This window comes from Solea senegalensis, linkage group LG17 (assembly GCF_019176455.1).
Source record: "Solea senegalensis isolate Sse05_10M linkage group LG17, IFAPA_SoseM_1, whole genome shotgun sequence".
Lineage (NCBI taxonomy): Eukaryota > Metazoa > Chordata > Actinopteri > Pleuronectiformes > Soleidae > Solea > Solea senegalensis.
This window is the reverse complement of record NC_058037.1, coordinates 13,134,695-13,155,897: the sequence shown is the minus strand read 5'-3', so window position 1 is coordinate 13,155,897 and position 21,203 is coordinate 13,134,695. Positions and strand designations below refer to the sequence as shown.

Genomic DNA, 21,203 nt, shown 5'->3' with positions numbered 1-21,203 from the left:
GGTCATGCCTTCATGTCAGTTTCATGCTTGGCTGGCGGAGGGGACTTTAGTCAACGGCTTGTATGAGTCGGTTTATGACATCACTCTGTTTGAATAGCTGCTGTGTCAACGGGGGTGGCCCTCTGCTCTGACGCCGGGGGGCCAAAAAAAGACACACGGCGAGAGAGAGACGTTACTAAAAAACTGCCATTTATTTGGTTTAATTGCACATTTTAATCATTGCCATGTCTGCTAGTGGTACAATGTGTATGTCAATGCAAAGTTTTGACAAACAATTCACACACACACACACACACACACACACACACACACATTATATATTATATTTTATCACCTGCCCTGTCAAACATGTAGCCCCTCTGTCTGAATAGACTGTTCACAGATTGTTTGTATTTGAATACACTTTCCGTAACCAAGAGCTTTATTGGTGCAGACCTGTTTGTAAAGTAAAATAAATAAAAGTTATTCTAAGAGCCTGAAACATGTCTGGTGTATTTTAAACGTGTTGTTTACATCCTGTTATTAGTCGGAATGTCCCTTTAAATGTTGCCCAAGTCATTATCTAACCCTTTACAGATAAAAGAAAACTGAATGAGATTTTGTGTCGCAGATAAGGACTTTCCCCAAACACGAGCACACACTCTGCTTGCCCGTAAAGGTCTATTCTTAGTTTTTCAGCGTGTCTACTGTGCATGCAGCGCATCAGCATTCCTGAAATACTGAGAGTTGGTCGAGGCTGTGCAGTGACGGTAAAACAGATGAGTGAGATAAGAGGGCAGGAATTTGTCCGGGGGTGAGGGGGCGCTGCGGTGGTTTGGTGACTTTCAGGCCGACTGTGATTAAACCAGCCCCGGGGCAACTTTACAGAGGCAGAGGCTCACTTCACACAGGACTGGAGTCGTTTTAGGTAAAGTAGGCAGGTAAACGAGAGGAACTGTGCGGCGTATCTTTTATCAAGCAACCCAAGGAAAACCGGAAAAACTGGCAAACCGGATGTACTTTGTTGCCTTCAAAATAAAAGCACAATATATATATTTTTTTAATATGCATATTAAATAGATTTTTTTTTGAACAGTCATTCCCAGAGACTGCGTTGAGTTGTGACACACATTTTGAAATCAGTTGGTTTATGCAATGATAAACAAACATGATACAGACATAATACAGCTATCATATCATATCAACATATGAATCAAACACAGCATCTAACCAATAAAAATACAGGATCAAAATTCAATTATGATACAGGCACAGGTTCTAAAATGATCCCGACATTCAAACAACAACATTCGATTCCCTTAAACATCTACACATGATGTGTGTTATGATACTTTGCCATTAAAAAAACCAGTCTCATTAAATGTAAAATGTTTAAGTCTTTCCTTGTAATAAATAATATAATTAACAATACATATATAAGTATTAATTACTGTGAAACTACAGAAATCATGTCATGTTTTATTTATATATTTGAATTTTATTTTATTATAAAAATCTAGTCTACATACTGTATATACAAAATAAAGTGCATGTGTTAGTTTTGAAAAAAAGATATCGAGACAAATGTCCATAACATAATATTGTGAAAATAAAGAAATTATAAACACCACCACAGACTATACTGTGGCAAAGATTGGTTTTTTTTTTGTTTCCAACGTGAAACATTATTTTGATAGTTCCAACCGGACGTGGCTCTGTGTTGTTCTGCGCAGCTTGACACCGTCACTTCTCTACAGGTTAGACACGTTGTACTCGGGTCAGATTCTGTTGTCGCGCTACCTGCGAGCAGACACGGGGCGCACCTGAGGGTGAAGTGCGCCTTCGTCCCTGCTCTGAAAAGTCATTCTCACCTGAAAAACGAATGAAACAAAGGAGCGAGACAGCGGATAAATCATTAACTTGACCATTCAGTGCGTAGTTTCACCGAGAGGAGCTAGGGCGGCTGTGGAGTGCGCCTCGCGACACCTACACAGGTGTTATCCCCTCCCCATTTTGTGTATTATTTGTACCATTTTTCTGCGTAGTTAAGTGTAATCATGCTCGGAGCGGAGAGCAGAGTGGAGAGCCGGCTCAACAAGCTGGAGTCTCTGCTGAGGAACCCGCAGTCTGCGTTCAACCTGGAAACACTGCTGGTGAGTTCATGTGCTCTCTGTTTCTGGGTCTGTTTGACACACACACACACACACACGTATGAGAGTGACTGAGAGAGACAGAGAGAGTGAGATTAATGTAGGAGAGGATCACCCAACATGTCTCCAACACATACAGTAACCAGTGACACAAGTAAAGTTACCATAATGAGTGAAAGATTGGAGAATAACTGCCTGTAAAGTGCTCATTCAGCTTTCCTCTGTTTATTATCACTTTGGTATTTTTATTATGGAGCACAGAGACACTTCATCTGGACTCAGTGTGAAGTTATCAGGGAAGAACATGGAGACATCCAGGTTACTATGTTGATGTGAGCTGCCAACAATCTAAACATCTCTTCATAATCATCCATTTACAATCCATTTATTGTAGTGTAGACTTGTAGTGTAGTCCAGCCCTTAATCTGGACAAAAATGGCTGAAAACATGATCACAATAAAAGATTTTCAAACCAGTATCAATAATTAAAGACCTCCTGTGAAAGGTTTGAATACTGTATTTGCGCTATGTTGAAAATTCTATCACAATAATGTATTTTTTATTGAATTATTGGCCTTAATTTATTTCAGTTGTAATTCAGCTGTGATTTGACTTCATCTGCGGTGCATTGTCTCCTCAGCCGTCTCTACTAATATGAAATGTAACACGTCAGAACAAAACATGTGCCCCTTACAGTCGAGCTGCAGCTTCTGGAAACTGGAAAAACAACTCAATTAGCATTGTTACATGTCTTTAAAATCAATTATCACCGCATCGTTTAGGAATCGCTCAATCACCTCCGCCTCACACGCGAAGATTACATTCAAAACTGTAGAGGAATCTTGACTTGTGTCTCGTCACCAAATCAAAGTGAACCACCCAACGTCTTAATCTGATTACTGAATAATTGTGGACAGATAATGCTCCGTCTCTTTTTCGACTGTTGTCTAACTCAGGTTAAACATGGAGCCTTGGTGTCCATGTAAACACAGTGAAAGTTCATTGATTTCATTTATCGCCTCTCTCCACACTCCATCACATTTCCCGTTGAGTGTTTCTGGTGTGACATGTCCTCTGGGCGAACTGTCCCAAGAATGTTCTCTACCAACTCTGAGAATTGCCCCTGCTAACTTTTAAGCCACCCAGTGTGTTTACGCGCGTGTGTTAAAAGTCCGATTTTTAGTCAGACCGAGACTTTGGTTTTCTTAACGTCATGTAAACATCTTAGTCTGGCTAAACTAGAGCTAATCTTAGTTGGACTAACATAACTAGATGATGCGATTCATAGTCCGATTACTCCTGCATGTATACGCCGCATAAGTCTGATTTTAGTCGGACTAAGACCATAATTTGTTTTTTCTTAATGTCATGTAAACACATTAGTCGGACTGAAATCAAGCTAGTCTTAGTCCGACTAACATAACTAGATGATGCGATTCATAGTCTGATTACTCCTGCATGTATACACTTAATTGGACTTTACTGTACAACACAATGACGTCGGCACGGGCAAAAACTACGGAGAAGACCAACTTTTGGACTCACAGTACGATGTTTTTCTGTGACGTAAAGGTCAACGGAAAACTGATTCAATACACACTACCTTGTAGAGAGATACAGCGCCACCTACGGAGGCGGAGTCAGACGTTCACAGCCAATAAATCAGTTTTAAATCTGTCTCCTGAGTTGGACTCAGCGAGTTGTCCTGTTGCCTCTCTTAGTCAGACTATGGCCTTAGTTTGATTAAACTGTGCGTGTACTCAGTGTGTTCAACATCAGAGTACACATTTTCAAGTGTTTACCACAAAACATGTTATAAAATGCTGGTTTTAATTGATGCATTTGTGCTTTTCAACATCAACTCAAACTCATAGTCGATGCTCAGTTGCTTGCTACTGTATGAAGGATGTTGTATATACTAGTCCCTACATAAACAGCCTGTTCTTCTGTCTGCAGCGTCTATTCTCGGTGCTGATGAGTCACAAGTAAAATCCAGAGTAAAGCCTTTGCTCTTAGCCTGACAATGAACAGCTCCGACTTGTGCTGTGCAAAATGTGTAATCAGACAATAGCATGAAAGGCATCGCTTTAATCCCACGTCCATTTGAGTCACCATCCACACCTTGGCTGCCACTCGTTCTCAGTTTTAGCAGAACAATTGCCACCGTATAGAGGACATAACAATGACCAACGCGCTGCCTAATGCCTGGAGCTGCCGCCACAGGAAGCTGAAGTCACTTCCTGCAATTGAGACGGAGATAACTGCCCACGGTGACCTCACATCACTATTTCCTGTTTGTCCACAAGGACACAAAAGAAGTTAATTGAAGCTTTTCTTTTTAAATTGGTGACACAAGCAGTTTGGCACTTTTCTTACGTGATCCGACCATCAGACAAAAACCTGTTAGTGTTCAGTGGAAAATGAATTAAACTCAAACTCATGGCCCACAGACCACATTCCCCAACCAATTACTGTGCTGCTGATTTAATGTTTTTAGATTCAATCAGTGAACTAGTTATTGTTTCGTATCAAAACAGGCACTTTTGTTTTGAAATTATGTGAAATCTCATCACATATTATTATTTTGAAGTCTTTTTCTTTTTTTCCCTACTGACCAAACTACACACACAGTGGCTTTCAGGTCATTTGACTGTCAGATCCCTGAATTAAAGCTTTTAAAAAGGAGAAAATCGTCACATTTAAAAAGCTCAAACCAGGAAATATTTACCATTCCTGCTTGCTAAAATGAAAGGAAGAAAACCATTGATTTCCTGTTCATTGACTATGTATGAGTCAAATTGTTGGTAAGTCCGTTATAATGTGAATAAAGCGTGAAATTGTCATTTAATGCTTCAATCGATCAGTTGGCTCATGCCCTTAAATAATGATTATGGATCTTAAATTCAAGCATTTCCTGGTTAGAGAATTTAAATAAGACTGGTAAAATAACTAGTTGTGACATTACAGATCTTTTCATGATAAAACGCCATAACTTATGACAAAGCACAGGCAGTAGATAATAACCTTATTAAACACCGTAATGCAATATAAAAGAGGATCACTGGTGCATTTATAGCTGTTTTTTTGAGCCCACAGAGACAGATGGGATATAATTAATCCCCCATTTGCCCTTTTTCACTAATCACTCATTGAAAAAATGCCTCAAATATGCCAGTTATTATAAACTTCACAGAGTTTCTCTCTCTGTATGTCTGAAACCAAACGTGTAATGACTGACGGCAAACACACGTCACAGGAACGAGACAACTCCTCTGTAAAGAATGTATGACCTACCTGTGCAGATCAAGTGTTGTACAAGGCAATGCATAGTTTAGGAAGTCGGGAAGTGGAGGAAACAATTCGAGGCAGGTACTTTGTAACGGGGGACGGCCTCTTTCTCGTCAAGAACAGTTTTTTAAATAGCAGAAACATTTTTACCGTGTCACGCAGTCAGGACACCTCCATTTGTTCCGAATGTGACTGTGTCGGCTCAGAGAGGAGTAGGTGGGAAGTGTTGTTAAGGGTGCTGAGGGAACACACACACACACACACATGCTGGTTTCCATGACTTCAGAGGACATTGCATTCACTTACATTCATTTCCTGGTTGCTTACTGTAACCTTAACCCTAATTACTAGTGCCCTTAACCTCAGCCTAACTTTTAAAACATGTCTTCACCTTAAAACGTAATCATTTACGTTACGGGAACTTGATTTTTTGTCCCCATAATGTGAGTGTGTTAGCAGATTTAGGGTCCCCACAACACAAGGAATACCAGACACACACAGAGCACCGTGCCGACAGAGTCATGTTCAGATTTGTCCAGATTCCAGAAAATCAGAAAGGCACCAACACACCAACTGTCCTTAATAAATGTCGGTAGGAAACACGGGCCGAGAGCACGAGCATCGTGACTAACAATGAAGGATTGTTTTTTTAGTCTGATGCGTGCTGTTGTTGACATGAAACTCACACAGACAGACAGACAGACAGACAGATTACACTGATTTATATCTGGATACTTGTGACTGTAATCCACATTAGTTACTTCCTCATTCATACTGCTCATTGGGGATTGTTCTTCTTATCCCAACCGCCTCATGTGCATGAATCTTAAAAAATAAAAACTCAGACTGTCACATTTCCATCAAATTTACAATGACCCCACTTATCTGTTCACATAAATTGGAACACCCTCCTCCCTCCACCACCGCCGCCGCTTCCCTGCTGGCATTAGAGTATTCGTAACATGAATGGATGAATTAAAGTCTCCCTGAATGGGGAAATCCCTGACAACAAGGAGGAAAAGCTCCGTCAGGCGATTCTGTGTTAAAACATTAAATTGTTCGTCAAGGCAAAGCTTAGAATCCCCATTTGCATCACTGTCGTCACGGGAAAAAAAATCCAACGCTTTCTGACAGCTGAGAAGTTGCCAAAGACAACATGTGGTTATTACGGTAATTTCGTTCCGGAAGCTGGAGAATTAGCGTCTTTGTCGGCGGAGAGGACAGAGTTGGAAACAACGCCTGTGCATAGTTTCCATTTTTTTGGGCCTGTCTTTGCACATTGAGAGACAAAGACTCAAACACATGTTATTGATAATATGTTTTATACCGTGATACACGTGCAATCTGACTTTTTTCAATTCGAAATCAATTTTTAATGGAAAACAGTATTTGAGCATGTAGGAAATTGTAAATAACTGCCAGGAAGTTGGAGGTTATTATGGGGAAAAGATGGGCAAAAGCACTTTCTCACAGGACATTTTCTGGCCGTTTTATGGTTAAAATAAGCAACTTTTTTTTTTTATGTGCAATATTACCCGCTGTGTAATGTGGTTGTGAACAGATATTTCTGAGGCGTCGTTAGTTTGTAACAGAGCGGCTATTTATCTGCAGAGAGACGAGTCTTCCCCATGACGGCTTGCATCTCTAAGGTGCTGTTCCATTTCATGTGATATGGTGCGACCAGGGCCAGGGGTCGGACCATACCACTTTTTTGTGTCTGATTCCGATATCACAAACTCGAGTATCTACCGATACTCACATTAGTCCAATACAGTCGTTTTAGACCATTTTTATGAACGTATGGAGCTGTTAATGAACACATTTGTACTGAGTCATTTCAAAGACACAATTCTCCAACTGTGACTCCAAACATGACTCAGCTAAAATGCCCTTTTGCTGATTTTTCTTTACATTTTTACAGTCTGTGCATAGTGAAGCATGCGATATATATATATAGGATTTTCTGGATTGGAAAACATTTGAAATGAATGAAACCTTGTTTTTTTTTTATTTTAAAACACATTTGAGTCCCATCGCTCATTTGCACATGTCACAGGCGCTTTTAATGTCGGATGGCAAAGAGAGGTGCAATAACAAAAATGACCCGGCACAGAAACCAATATAAAGGGACATTTTTGCAAATACAGTGTTTGTTTGATCAGATATTTCATATTTTTTAGTAGTAAAGTTTGTCATTTTATTACAGGTTTGAATTAGAGACGGTTTACGTACGAGTTCACCAGGACTGAAAACTCTCTCTCACGCGCACACACGTGGTGTAAAGTGATCCGGACCCTGAAGTGGTCCGCAGCTGAGTCCAGACCTATAAGCTGTTTGTCCCACAATAGCTTCTGAGCCTTTTTTTTTTTCCACTCATCTGAGTCGGTGGGGGCATCTCTCCTCACTGCCGCTATTTAAAGGTGCAGAATTGTTCCACATGTCGCCGTCCACCCACTCACACCATGTCTCCAACTGACCCCCTGTTTTTGGGGAAGAGAAGTGAAGGTCTCCCCCCCTCCCCACCACCACCTGCTACACTGCCCTGCCGTCCTCGTACGTTGAGGTCACAGAGACGTTTTAGTTCTTGTTGAAACTCGACACCGCTGGTTTAGAGCAACGATGACATGTCTGATGCTGCCCGTGCTCCTCTGTGCTGAGCTGTGAAAGTGTTTTTTTCCCCCCTTGTTGTGGCTGCAGTGGGTGTAGATGAGGCCGTTCATGTGCAGGGGGAGGCCGTAACGGTGTCATGTGACTGCTTTTTGTTGTTGATGTGTGTGACTTTGTTGCGTCTTTTCAACGGCACCTCATTGTTCAAACTTGGCTAAACGGGCACTTGAGCAGCCTCATGTTCTCTGCCACTCGTGTTTCCTTTAGGGTAATAGTTCACAATCATGTAGTTCCTTCCCTCCTTCCTTTCTCCCTTCCTTCCTTCCTTCCTTCCTTGCATCTAGGGCTGGGCAATAATTCAACAGCAGTTTGTATCACGATATCATTTTCTTCAGTATCAACATAACAAAGGTTTAGTTTATAAAACGCAAACCACATAATTGATATTCACTGTTTTTGCGTCAGATGTTAGTAAAGAATCACAATTAAATGGTGTATTTAGCTTTTACCTAATATTATCTAACATTTTATCATGATAATCAGCTGATATTATGCCCATTCTGTATATATTCTGGTTACTGTCTTTATTATGTATACTATCCTATTTGTTCATTATCTTTATCTTTGATATTTTTCGATTTGTATATTCCTTGATGTTATTATCTTTACTCTTTGCTGCTGTAACATCTCATCTCATTAAGCTGTCGTTTTTTCTCCATTCATTGATTAACTGTTTGGTCCGTGAAATGTCCGAAAATGTTGAAAAATATTGATCAGCGTTTACCAAACCTGGAAATTATGATGTTCTCCAATGTTTTGTTTTGTTTTAATGATTTATTTAGTTTTTGGAGCAAAAGAAATCCTTCCGTCCTTCCTTTCTCTCAGTTTGCATAAAGTAAAACTAAACAAACAAAAATGCATTTGGAACATAATTACAATTTCCGTGACTCCAAGACAAATTCATACAAACTAAGCAATGATATGAGTGTAGTTTATGTACCAAATGAGCAAAGGCTACAATAAATGTTCCTTTAATCCACTCTGGATGTTTTGTAATCTGTGTTTTTCTCTCGTCCAGGATTCCTTGAACGCGCTGGCGAATGACTTGAACTATCCTGCTCTGCGGAAAAACAAAAACATCGAGGCCTTCCTGAGCCGATGTAAGTGCTGTAGGATTCTGTAGGAAAGAGGTGGATACGTTTGTTTGTTGTCACGGTTTAATTATAAAGAGATCAACTTCTATCGGTGTTGGGGCTGAGTAATGACGACTCCCCGGTGACTTTTCCTTCCTTCATCATTTATTTCTGGGACCAAGAAACCACTTGTTTTAAACTCCACACGTTCTATTGTGTCGTATGAAACTGTCTTGACACGACATGGTCAGTGATCTCTCACACTGATCCAGCAGATAATGCAGAGAATGCTGACCTTTGACCTTTGCGTCACCATGGTATTTTGTGTGTGTGTGTGTCTCTCCTGTAGATGAAAAGGCCTTGAATCAGCTGCGAGAGCTCCAGGTGAAGCTTGAAGACTTTGAGAAAGTGAAGTTGATCGGGAGAGGAGCGTATGGAGAAGTGAAGCTGGTGAGATAATCTCCTCTGTGTGACTGACGCCACCCCCCCTCCTCTTCCTCTCTTTTCATGCATAATCAGCAGTGTTGGGGGTTTGATTCTAAATGGATGTTTAGAAATATAAACCACAGAAATATAAACCACTAGAGGGAGCAACGATATGTGAAAGTAAAAAAAAAAAAGTATCATATATATATATTTATATTTCACATATAATTAGCATCTTTCCCCACCAGTGGAAGCGACTGTGGGTTTGAAAGAAGGGATTAAGTGAAGTGATATTTCCTTGTAAAATTCCAGTTTTTCCACATGTTTGTCTTGCACACTGACGGGAGCTCGTGCCTGGTTTCTGCCGAGCGTCTTGCTGACAGAACAAGCCTGGACAGGCTCAGTGTGAAGAAGTCTGGTGTGTGGGGGTGTGTGTGTGTGTGTGTGTGTGTGTGCGCTGGGGGGAGGGATGGGGGCTTTGCCGTGTTTGTGCTTGAAATCGTGTGTAAGCATGTTTCTCTCTGGGTGTGTCCTATAATTATGGATTCCCCTCGCTGCTGCTGCTGCTGCCTCTGTCTCATCCTTCTCTCTCGCTTTCATTTGTCCCAGTGACATTCTCACAGTCCCGTTCTTGTTGTCCTTGCGGCCTTATCTGACATGTCATGTTGTCTGTGTTTGCACGCCGACAGGTCCGTCACAAGGCCTCGCACAAGGTTTACGCCATGAAGCAGCTCAGCAAGTTTGAGATGATCAAGCGGTCCGACTCGGCCTTCTTCTGGGAGGAGAGGCACATCATGGCGTTCTCCAACAGCCCCTGGGTGGTTCAGGTGTGCGCCGCGGTCTAATCCAGTTTCCGTTTTTGCATATGAACGTAGAGAAAAGCATTTACTCCATCACACTCAGGCTCTTTCGGACACACCCACCGTGTTAGTCGTTATCATAGACCTTTTATTTTGCTTCTTTCCCTTGTTCAGCATAGCGAAGCGAAACATTTCCAATTATGAAATGGGGTTAACTGAAATAAGCAATCGCGTAAAGCCGCAAATAATTGTCCGTAAATGTAGGAAACAAATACAGGTGATAGAAATGCATAAAAGTAAATCCTTAAAAACCCTGTTTTTCTCTTTTTCCATCCTAAATTTGACTGTGAGCTAATTTTTAAGAACATTTAATAATATTTATATAAAATCACATCAGCTTTAAAGGTGAACAACAGTTTGACACAATAATACGACACACATTAAAAATACGGTTATGAAGAAGATGGATTTGTATGTCTTGTCTTGTAAAATATATGCAGAAAAAAAAAAACTAAATGCACAGTGTGGATTATTCCAGATTTTGTTGTGTAGAATATGCACCGGAGCATTAAATACACAGTGAGAAAAACCCTGAACAGAACAGAAATACACTGGTGATAAAGACGAAACAATAAAACCTTCACACCGTTGAGCATGCATTATAATTATAACAACAATAACAACATTGATAATAAACTTTTATAACATTTATATAGCACCTTTCACAATAAAAGGAAAATGAAATAAAAGCAAATACAACGATAAAACACAACACAGGGTGGAATGAAGAGGAAAAGTTTTCAGTCAAAAAGTAAAAACATGACTTTAACTTTGAAATAAAAACAAAAGATGCAAATAAAACAGTTAGATACAACACAGGGTGGCATAAAAGAGCAGATTCTTAACATACATGTCACAATTCTCTCTATTTAATATCAAATTGCTAAAGGGTAAAAGGTAGTGGTCGATTCAGGTCAAAATCAGACTGCTGAGTCATGTTTATTCATTTCTATACAATATTTGCTGGACAGTCACAGAATTGTGTCCTTGAAATGACTCGGCACAAATGTGTTGTTCACAGCTTCACAGTTCATAAATGGTCTAAAATGACTGTATCAGACTAACACTGGCGTCGGTCGATACTCAAGATTGTGGTATCGGTATCATAAAAGGTGTCGAATCCATGCGCTAAATTCTAGGTTTTAATATATAAAATTACATAATACACCCACTCTCATCCCACAAAATATCTAGTCTTAATCTTTTTCTAATGACAGACACACCCACAGTGTCATAAATCAAAAATATAAGGTACAGCTTGGTTTCGTAACGCTGTCACAGGAGATAAAAATCATGTGTTGTCTTCGAAATGAACACAGATCGTCCGCAGATAATTGTTTTTTTTGTCTCCTAGCTGTGCTGTTCCTTCCAAGACGACAGTCACCTCTACATGGTGATGGAGTTCATGCCCGGCGGCGACCTGGTCACGCTCACCATGAACTACGACATGCCCGAGAAGTGGGCGCGCTTTTACACGGCCGAAGTGGTGATGGCACTGGACACCATCCACTCCATGGGCTTCATCCACCGGGACGTGAAACCGGACAACATGCTGCTGGACCAACACGGACACCTCAAACTGGCCGACTTTGGCACGTGCATGAAGATGGACTCGGTGGGTTGTGGACCGAGATCTAAGGGCTTTAAAGGAAAACGGCTCCTTGACATTTCAGGGTTTTTTTTTCCTGGTTCTAGTGCACCACCCAGTGTTCAAACCGTGAAGTGCAAGCTCACTGCCGCACTCTTGCATCAGGTTGTTTTCTAAAATGTCCCCGTCGTCGTTGTGCTAAACTATCAGTTCACATCACAGCAGAGGTTCTGGCTCTGCTGCTGTGAGCCAGGAAGTGTTTTTCCACCTTTTTGTTTGTACCACAGCAATTTAAAAATAGCTGTTTCACAAGTGGATCCAAACATTGAGGCTCGTGGAAAAATCTGCCGGTAGACAATGTTTTGTCTCTTGGAGTCAAAAAAGTTGCTCTAGACTGACACTTTATACAGGAAAGTTACAACAACAAAGTACACCACAGTGTGTTTTATTGTTGTGCTTTTAGCTTTTAACAGTTTTATACTCGTAAGAAATGTGGCAATGGTGCCTTTTAGTACTTTAGTACTTTTATATCCAAGCACCACTATCTTTTCTGCTGTATTCTTGCTTTCTTCTCTGTAGTTTATCCTGTGCATGTTTGTGTCTGCAGACGGGAATGGTACGCTGTGACACAGCCGTAGGCACGCCAGATTACATCTCCCCAGAGGTGCTCCAGTCTCAGGGGGGCGACGGTTACTACGGCCGGGAATGTGACTGGTGGTCTGTCGGTGTATTTATCTATGAGTTATTTGTTGGTAAGTGGCCCCAATTTGTGTTGTCTCACTATTATATCATCTGAAATACTCCGAGGGGCCGTAACTGTGGCGCGACTTGTGCTTCTTAAGGTGAAACGCCCTTCTACGCCGAGTCTTTGGTGGGAACCTACGGGAAGATCATGAACCACAAGAACACCCTCGTCTTCCCCGACGATGTGGAGATGTCTCAGGATGCCAGAAACCTCGTCTGTGCCTTCCTCACTGACAGGTCTGCATGTTGGCACTTTTTCTTTTTGTTGCAATAAAAGCCAACAATTGTGGGTTTTGGGCCTCAGCAAGAATTTAAAGCATTTCACAGTTTAGGGCAAGTCGGCCACGTTTTGGTCGTCCTTTTTCTTTTATAGCCAAACCGTACAGTTGGGAAACTACATTGTGAGCACTCACCTTGTAATTTAACCATTTTGGCATAATGGTATTTAAAAGAAATGCAGATTCAACACATTTTTAGTGCTTGTGTGTATTTTTCAATGTGTGGGGACTGAGTCAAAAATAAACTACAGTGCCTGGATTTCATTAGAATGAATGGAGATGTCACTCAGCTCAAGGTGTGCCTGAGCTCTTGGTTCAGATCTTTAGTTCATACATTATTGTTGTATTGTAAAAACTTGAACACATTATTGTTTTATGTTCAATCTCTGCCAAATAAAAGTATCAAAGGTCATTTTTACATGGCTGGGTGTAGGAATGTGGGTCACATTCTGGACCCAAGCCCCTGGAAGAAACTACTTCCTGTTTACATTGGTAGCCCCTCCTCCTCCTCCATGGAGAACTCAAACACAGGCCCCTTCTGCTTCAGTACAGAGCAGCCTTTCACTGTTGCTCACCGTTGATTCACCGTCTTACGCACTATTCTCTCACCACAGGCAGAATCTCGTGTGTGTGTGTGTGTGTGTGTGTGTGTGTGTGTGTGTGTGTGTGTGTGTGTGTGTGTGTGTGTGTGTGTGTGTGTGTGTGTGTGTGTGTGTGTGTGTGTGTGTGTGTGTGTGTGTGTGCGTAGCTATTCATGCACACTCACATGTGTATCATCCCCCCCACTTAACCCACATCATGCCCTGTCACTTTCACTCCTCCTTGTCAAATAACTCCTGAAAGCACCTCTACTTTCCTTCTCCCTCACATGTTTTTCATCACCCCGTATTATACATTTCGTCTTCCTCCTGTTCTCAGTGCCACTTTCCATTTCTCCATCCTTCCATTTCATTTTGCTGCTGTAACTTTCTCCTTAGCTTGCCCCACAGCTTTCCTGGGACTCAGCCTGTTGTCAGTCTGGCTGAGTTGCACGTCTTTTTGGTTGGTGGGGGTTTAAAAACTCTCCCCTTTTTTTGTTTTTTTTTATTTCTTTCTTCTTCTTCCTCCCCACCCCTGCACTCTCTTCCTCCTCTTGGCTGGATGTGGAATGTCCCACACGTGGCAAGCCTAAACTGCCGCACCCCTCCAGCCGTGTACCCAGTGGTGGAGGCGAGAAAGAGAAAGAAAGTGTCTTTCAAAGTCTTAAGTAGAAAAAAAAGAAGCAGGGGCAGAAGCAGGGGCAGATGCAGGGGAAGGCAGCACGTCAGGCAGTCAGATTTGGTGATGATGCCTCCTGCGCTCTGATCCTGCCACCATCACTCCCTCCTGGATCTAAATAATCTCATGATTAGAGGAGGTTTTTTTTTAAGGCGTATCCAGTGTCCACTCGTGGTCATACGGCTCTTCGTGTTGGTCAGCGTGGTCAGTGCCGAGTGGTCACTTCACTCTGCCCTGTGTTTTGGGGATGACATGTTTGGTAATGACGGTGGGTGGAGAGGGTGGAGCGGGGTGTGTTTTGTGTTTTTGGCGTGAGCGGCGCTCACCTCACAGTCTTGGTTCTGCTGCTGTGTGCAGGACGGTCCGCTTAGGCCGCACCGGAGTGGAGGAGATCAAATGTCATCCCTTCTTCAAGAACGACCAGTGGAACTTTGACAACATCAGAGAGAGTGAGTGTGTCCTCATGCTTGTGACATTTCTCTTTCCACAGTGCAGGTACACATTTAACCTGTGTCCTTCTCTGGTCATGTGACTTCATTTCTTGTTTCTTGTTGCTTTTCCTCTGCTTCTTATCACCATCAGCTCATTCCTCTGCAGATCTGTTACATTTCAGCCTTGTTTTTCATACCTCCTGAGCCATGAAGGCTCCATATATGGTCCACATGCTCTCCATGATGCTTTCCCACTGATGTCTGCAGTGCATGGGTGGATGCTGCTGCACAGAGCAACGTGATCCATGAGCTTTTGACAAAAATAAAATATCATGGATAACGTCACTTCACTTGATTAGACATGCGTCATCCATGCTAGCAAGTAAACGTTTGTCTGGATTAAATAAAGAATAGTTAAATATGTCAATTTAGCTGAGATTAAAAACCATAATAGTGATTTTCATATTTGTAGGATAAATTAGATAATAAAAGCAACACATCCTAATTATAGAATATGTATAGAAAAGAGAAACCTTAACAACAGTGATAAGTAAATAAAGATGACACAAAAAAGAAGCCAAAATACAACTCTTTAAGTTTATAATTAAATGTATTCATTTAAACGCAGCATCGTTAGCACACGTGCTGCCTCAAGCTCCCCTTATATACATCACATCTCAGATTAGGCATCTAGGTAGGAAGGAAAGATGAAAATAAAAGAAGAAAGGAAAACATAGGGAGGGAGTGTGTTTGGCTCACAAACAGGACCTCTGTCTGTGTATAATTGCACGCAGGCTCTGTTTCTGTGCCACTCTGTCTCTCGGCTTCACCTGGCTCTGATTAAAACAACAACACACACACACACACGACGTCTGATCAGAGCTTGGCAGCCTGCAACATGAAACCACCGCAGTGCCACTGCTGTGCTGCCCCGGCGCGCTCTTCATGTTTTTGCATGTGCACGTCCACACAAACGCTCAAAACAGGATGCTCTTCCCATTCTGGCATCCCACATCGTCCCATTTTTCACTTCAGAAGTGACATTGCTCCCCGGAGTGTGTGGCTGTGAAACAGGAAGTTGGTGGGGTGGGCCCTCTTTTGCCTTAATACATATAACGCTCATTAAGTGATGGGATTGTTGAGGGAAGAGGAGGATGGATGGATGTATGATGGATGGATGGGATGGGAAGCAGAAGCAGCAGTGCCCCCCCGTAGTGGTGGGCGGGGCAGGGCAGTGCGGGCTGCGTGGACCGGTTTAATGAGAGGGGCGCCCCGGTTTGGAGGCTCGCTCCCGCTCTTTCACTCTCACTGTGGCCACGGCTGCCTGTCATTAGCCGCCCGCTATCAGAGAGCATGCTGGGAAGTCGTGCCACAAGGGCCTCCACAGAGCGCTCTGTGTCTCTCCGTCTCACCGCAGTTTGGCTTTTTTTCTCCTTGTGCCTCTTCTTTTTTATTTCCCCCTCATTTGTTTCATGCCTGTGCTTGATCTCTCCCCGAATGTTCGCCGCCATGTTTGAGTCACATTTGTCATGCTGAGGGTTGTGTCTCGACCAACCGCTGTAATAAGCTCTTTGCTCAGATCCAGAATTGCATTGGTCTGGGAAGTTGATCCGTAATGGCTGCTTGTTTTTGCTTAATTAGGAAGTATTTATAGGAGACGAGGGACTAGCTTCGTTTTATCTGATTGGCCCGTTGACACATTCTTTAGCGCGCCAGTGGTGCAGACCTTTTAAAAGTGCGAGGAACGAGTGGAGGAAGCGGTCTCTCCTGGCGCGTCCAGGCCTCGTTTTTTGAAAGGAACTGTGTTTGGGGCACAATGCGAGCTCTGTGTGGGAAAAGGAGTGGTGTTAGCCTCACGCCAACCTGCAGAAAGCTTGCTCCAGCTCCAAGCACCTCCAGAGGTTGGTTAAAAAAAGAAAAAAAGTACATTAAACATTAGTGAAAGAAAAATGGATATTCACTGTTAATGGGTTGTTATTTTTAAAGTATTTTAAACCTAAATACCTTTAGCACAGGTTACACAGAACGTCATCTCTCTCTTTGCCCTCAACTCCTCCTGCTTTGCACCTCCTCCTCCTCCACTTTCACTCCATGACACTCTCCTTCTGTCTTCCAGCTGTGGCTCCAGTTGTGCCGGAGCTGAGCAGTGACATAGACACCACTAACTTTGACGACATCGAGGAAGATAAAAGAGATGCTGAGACCTTTCCTCCACCCAGAGCCTTTGTGGGCAACCAGCTACCATTCATCGGCTTCACATACTTCAAGGAGAACCAGTGAGTTATTTATTCTTTTTCTGAACATTTTACTTTGTGCCTGATGTTAAAAAACACTAGACTTTTATTAGCAGTATTTGGATCTTAGCAGAAATGTCCTGTTTTGGTGTTTTACCGGGGCCTCTAGACTCAGGAAACGAGTTAAAGGGCAGTGTTGTGCTTTAAATTCAAGACCACGTCACGTCCGTACCTTTAATACAGCCGTGCAGCAGTCACACACTGTATCCCTGTTTTAAGTTCCACACTGCTGCCTTGTTCTGGCAGGCCCTCTGACTGCCGTCTGCTTCTTAGGAAGACCAGTTTGAATAAGAAGGAGAAATTAAAAACAAAAAAAGCAGCACCTGTGTGATGTTATATAGTGCTTCAGTCATCAGTATTTTAACCTACAGGGCTGTGTTTGCTCTCCAGGTTTAAACTAATCCAGCTAAAGTCCAAAGATAGAGATGAATACATTATGGGCAGATGATCAAAAGTTTGCCCGCAAGCTTCCTTGGATTGTACATACGCTGCATCTTTACCCCACTAATTTAGGAATTTTTTTGAGAGGAATTGTTTTCACCCTGCAGAAACAGTCATAAAGGATACAAGCGCTTGTAAAAATGGCCTCAGATTCTGCAGTCATGCGATGATATTCACAGCCCAAAGTTTTTTTTTTCCTCAAAGAAGACCATAAAGTCAAAGTATTTATACAGTATATCGTCATCTTGGCTCGTATTGATATGATTATCAACACATTGGTGCTAGATATTGTAAGACTCACAAGCATCACTGATAATGGACAGTCATCAAAGGAACATGACCTCCAAATCCTGCTCTTTAACTTTTATTGGGCTATTGTTTATTCTTCATTTGGACAAATACTGCCAAAATATCGTTATACGATTGTCCTTCAAAATGCCAGTCATCACAGAATTGCTGTATATTACTGTGATCGTGAGCCTTGTACTGTATTCCTGTCATATTGTATCCTGACCCTGCATCAGAAAGGAGAGATTCAAATGTTTGCATTGTATGTTGTGATATTGTAAATGCTGAAAATCCATTCCTTCCTTCACCTCAGGTGAACCCAGATATAAACACTCACGTCTCCTCTCATGTCCTCTCCCTCTCAGGCTGCTGAAGGGAAGTAACAGCGTCTCTGTGGAGGACATCGAGAACTACAAAGAAAACTCTGAGGATAAAGAATCCTGCAGTAAGAAAGAGGTGGGTGTCTTTGTGTGGCATGGGCATAGTGTTAAGAGTAAGAGTGGTACAGTAACTGTATTTATTTTTTGTCTGCTTTTGTGCGAGCAGCTTCATAAAAAGCTTTGTCAGCTGGAGGAGAATCTCGACCATGAGATGCAGGCCAAAGATGAGCTGGAGCACAAGTTCAGGTGCGGTTGGATAATTCACTCGCACAAAACACACACACGCACACACACAGTGTCACTGTTAACTGCACAAAAATGTTTTGCTGAATTTATTGTCCTTACAAAGCGTCTAGTTAAGCAACTCATCAGCCAAACTCTGGGTTTAACCCTTTAACACCCTTTAAAATGTCTGCCTGGACTTTCTTTGCTTTTTTAAACCATAAAATGTCCTGAAAATGCACATTTTTCCCAGAATAACTTTCAATATCTGCCAGTTATTTACAATTTACTGCATGATAAAATAGTGTATTAACAATTTAAAATGAAGGAAAACAAAATGTTTTATTAAAAAAACTGTAGTTGTACATGAACACCAGATTTGCATGTTCAATTTGAAATTTGAACAATATAACACATATTTAAAGTAACATTTGTTTGATTTTTTTGTCTTAATGTCCAAAAACATGCCAAAAAATGGAAACTATGTACAGGCATTTTTCCAACTCTCTCCTCTCTGGTGTCAAAGATGCTGATTTGCAGGCTTCCTGCTCTAGCGCAACTGAAATTACCATAATAACCACACTCTGGCTTTAATGTGCAACTTCTCAGCTGTCAGAAACAGTTGGAATTTTTCCGATAGCACAAACTGCTGCATAATTATGGTAATGCAAAGTGCACTTGCGCTAATGTGTCATCCTTGGTGCACTCTGTGTTAAAGGGCTAAAGGAACACTTCACTGATTTGCATTTAGTTTTGTATTACTAGAATAGTGGTAGTATTTTTTAAAAAGTGTGCTTCCCAACCTCAATTTCCCCTAAATTGAGAAATATCTTCATTCCTTTCTTTGTTACGTGGCCACCAGTGACACTTGGTCCTGTTAGCTTAGCTGTTAGCAAAGATGGCGGACACTGTTTACATTCTGGGAATGAGGTCCCCCTACAGGTGTCCGCCATCTTTGCTAACAGTTACACTAACAGGACCAAAGAAAAGAATGAAGATATTTCTTGACTCAGGTTGGGAAGCACAATTTAAAAAAAAATACTGCCTCTATTCTAGTACAAAGCTAAATGCAAATCGGTGAAGTATTCCTTTAAGAAACCTAATTGCTCCTCTAACAGTGTCATTTCAATGAATCCACTTTTGTGTCATTAATAATGTAACTTAAACAGAAACATCCATAGTGGAAGGTGACTTCCACTATGTTGCATCAGTAAGACAATAAGTTGACAAAAGCCCATTCCTCATGTTTGGTTTGAGAAATTGAGTGTGCGCACATTTTGAGTCAATGTTATTTTAAATTTGCATATAAATGAAACAAGCCGGAGCATGATCATGAACGCAGAACAGACGAGCTCCTCTGAATGAAGTGAACTATGGATATGAGTCTGTAATGAAACTGTTCTTTTTTTTTCCTTTTTTTTCCCCCCGCAGAAATGCAACCAACCGTTTAGACAAACTGGTCAAAGACTTAGATAAGGAGGTAAGCGTTAAAGCGAGAACGGATGAAATGCATTTCATCCAGGCAGCAGGAATGATAAATCACGTCTGGTTTCATTCTCCTCACGTTGCACTGGGAATCTCTCCCCGACTAGATGAACAGCCGGCAGAGAGTCGAGGCCTCGCTGAGGCAACTGGAGAGAGAGCGAGCGCTGCTGCAGCACCAGAGCGCCGAGAACCTGCGCAAGGTGGAGATCGAAACGGACAGGAAGCGCAGCCTGGAGAATGAATGTAAGCACTGGGAAGGAAAAAAAATCCTGTCTAGATAAAAGATAAGAACTGAAGTATGTCTGATATACTGTACCTGCAAAGAAGCTGATGTTTGGTTTTGAAGATTTGAAGTATTAAAAAAGCAGAGGAGTTGGAATTCAAAGCCAACATGTGGTTATTACGGTAATTTCACTCGTGCTGTTGCAGGCAGCCGACAAATCAGCGTCTTCGTCACCAGAGAGGAGAGAGTTGGAAAAACGTCTGTGCATAGTTCCCATTTTTTGCCTCTTTTTTTCATAATCTTAAAATATAATCATTTTCAGACTCAGAATCTTATATGTATATATATAAATATATATATATATATATATATATATATATATATATACAGTTTGACTCACCTGTGTTAAAGGGTTAGGTGTTAATATACTGTATGTCTACATGCCGTGTTTCTGTGGCTGACTCATGCTGTACCAAATGCTGATTTCTTTCTTTTTCTTTATGTATCAGTGAACAACCTCAGGGACCAGCTAGAAGATCTTAGGAAGAGGAACCAGAATTCCCAGATATCCAGTGAGAAAAACATCCAACTGCAGAAACAGGTAACTGGAAGCTTTTAACGTAGCTTTTGTCTTTCTTGTACTAATCTTTATTTCTTAAAGCAGCGCTGTTTCGTACCCTTTAATCATTCATATTCAGTTGTTTTCATTATTCTTTTTGCTCTTCCCTCATTAACTGTCTTTAATGTTGCTGCTGAATTGACCCACATTTGCATTTGGGGGACAAAAAGAAGCATCATATCTCGTTCTCGTCCGCAGCTCGAGGAGACCAACGCCGTTCTTCAGGCCGAGCAGGAGGCAGCGGCGCGGCTGAAGAGGAGTCAAGAGGAGGTGCAAAAACAGGCGCAGGGTCTGGAGGCGAGCCTCAGGGAGATGCAGGAGAAGTGCGGCCAGTTGGAAAACGGCAAGATGGAGCTGGAGAAGCAGCTGATGGGGCTGCAGGGCGAGCTGGACAAGGAGAGGAGAGACGGCAACGTCAAGACGGAAACTATTAGTGACCTGCAGGGTGAGACGCCATCGTCTGTTATGACAACACCATGTTCTTGTGGAGAAGTTGTTCGAAGGAGAGAA

The 21,203-nt window shown here is 41.9% G+C and overlaps 1 protein-coding gene across 3 annotated transcripts in view; it reads left to right on the top strand.

The window, feature by feature from the left end:
- Nucleotides 1-1,986: 1,986 nt before the first annotated feature.
- LOC122784023 (rho-associated protein kinase 2-like) overlaps nt 1,987-21,203 on the top strand; it is a 32,817-nt gene continuing 13,600 nt past the window's right edge. For 2 of the 3 annotated variants that reach the window (XM_044049073.1, XM_044049075.1), the window contains exons 1-15: nt 1,987-2,132; nt 9,103-9,184; nt 9,507-9,607; nt 10,273-10,410; nt 11,798-12,058; nt 12,639-12,783; nt 12,874-13,012; nt 14,668-14,759; nt 16,858-17,017; nt 18,130-18,220; nt 18,311-18,390; nt 19,798-19,846; nt 19,959-20,094; nt 20,584-20,675; nt 20,892-21,138. In XM_044049073.1, the coding sequence (XP_043905008.1) occupies nt 2,037-2,132; nt 9,103-9,184; nt 9,507-9,607; nt 10,273-10,410; nt 11,798-12,058; nt 12,639-12,783; nt 12,874-13,012; nt 14,668-14,759; nt 16,858-17,017; nt 18,130-18,220; nt 18,311-18,390; nt 19,798-19,846; nt 19,959-20,094; nt 20,584-20,675; nt 20,892-21,138 (1,909 nt within the window). In that variant the 5' untranslated portion in view covers nt 1,987-2,036. The remainder of the gene's footprint in view (nt 2,133-9,102; nt 9,185-9,506; nt 9,608-10,272; nt 10,411-11,797; nt 12,059-12,638; nt 12,784-12,873; nt 13,013-14,667; nt 14,760-16,857; nt 17,018-18,129; nt 18,221-18,310; nt 18,391-19,797; nt 19,847-19,958; nt 20,095-20,583; nt 20,676-20,891; nt 21,139-21,203) is intronic. The other variant, XM_044049074.1, reaches the window with a different exon arrangement.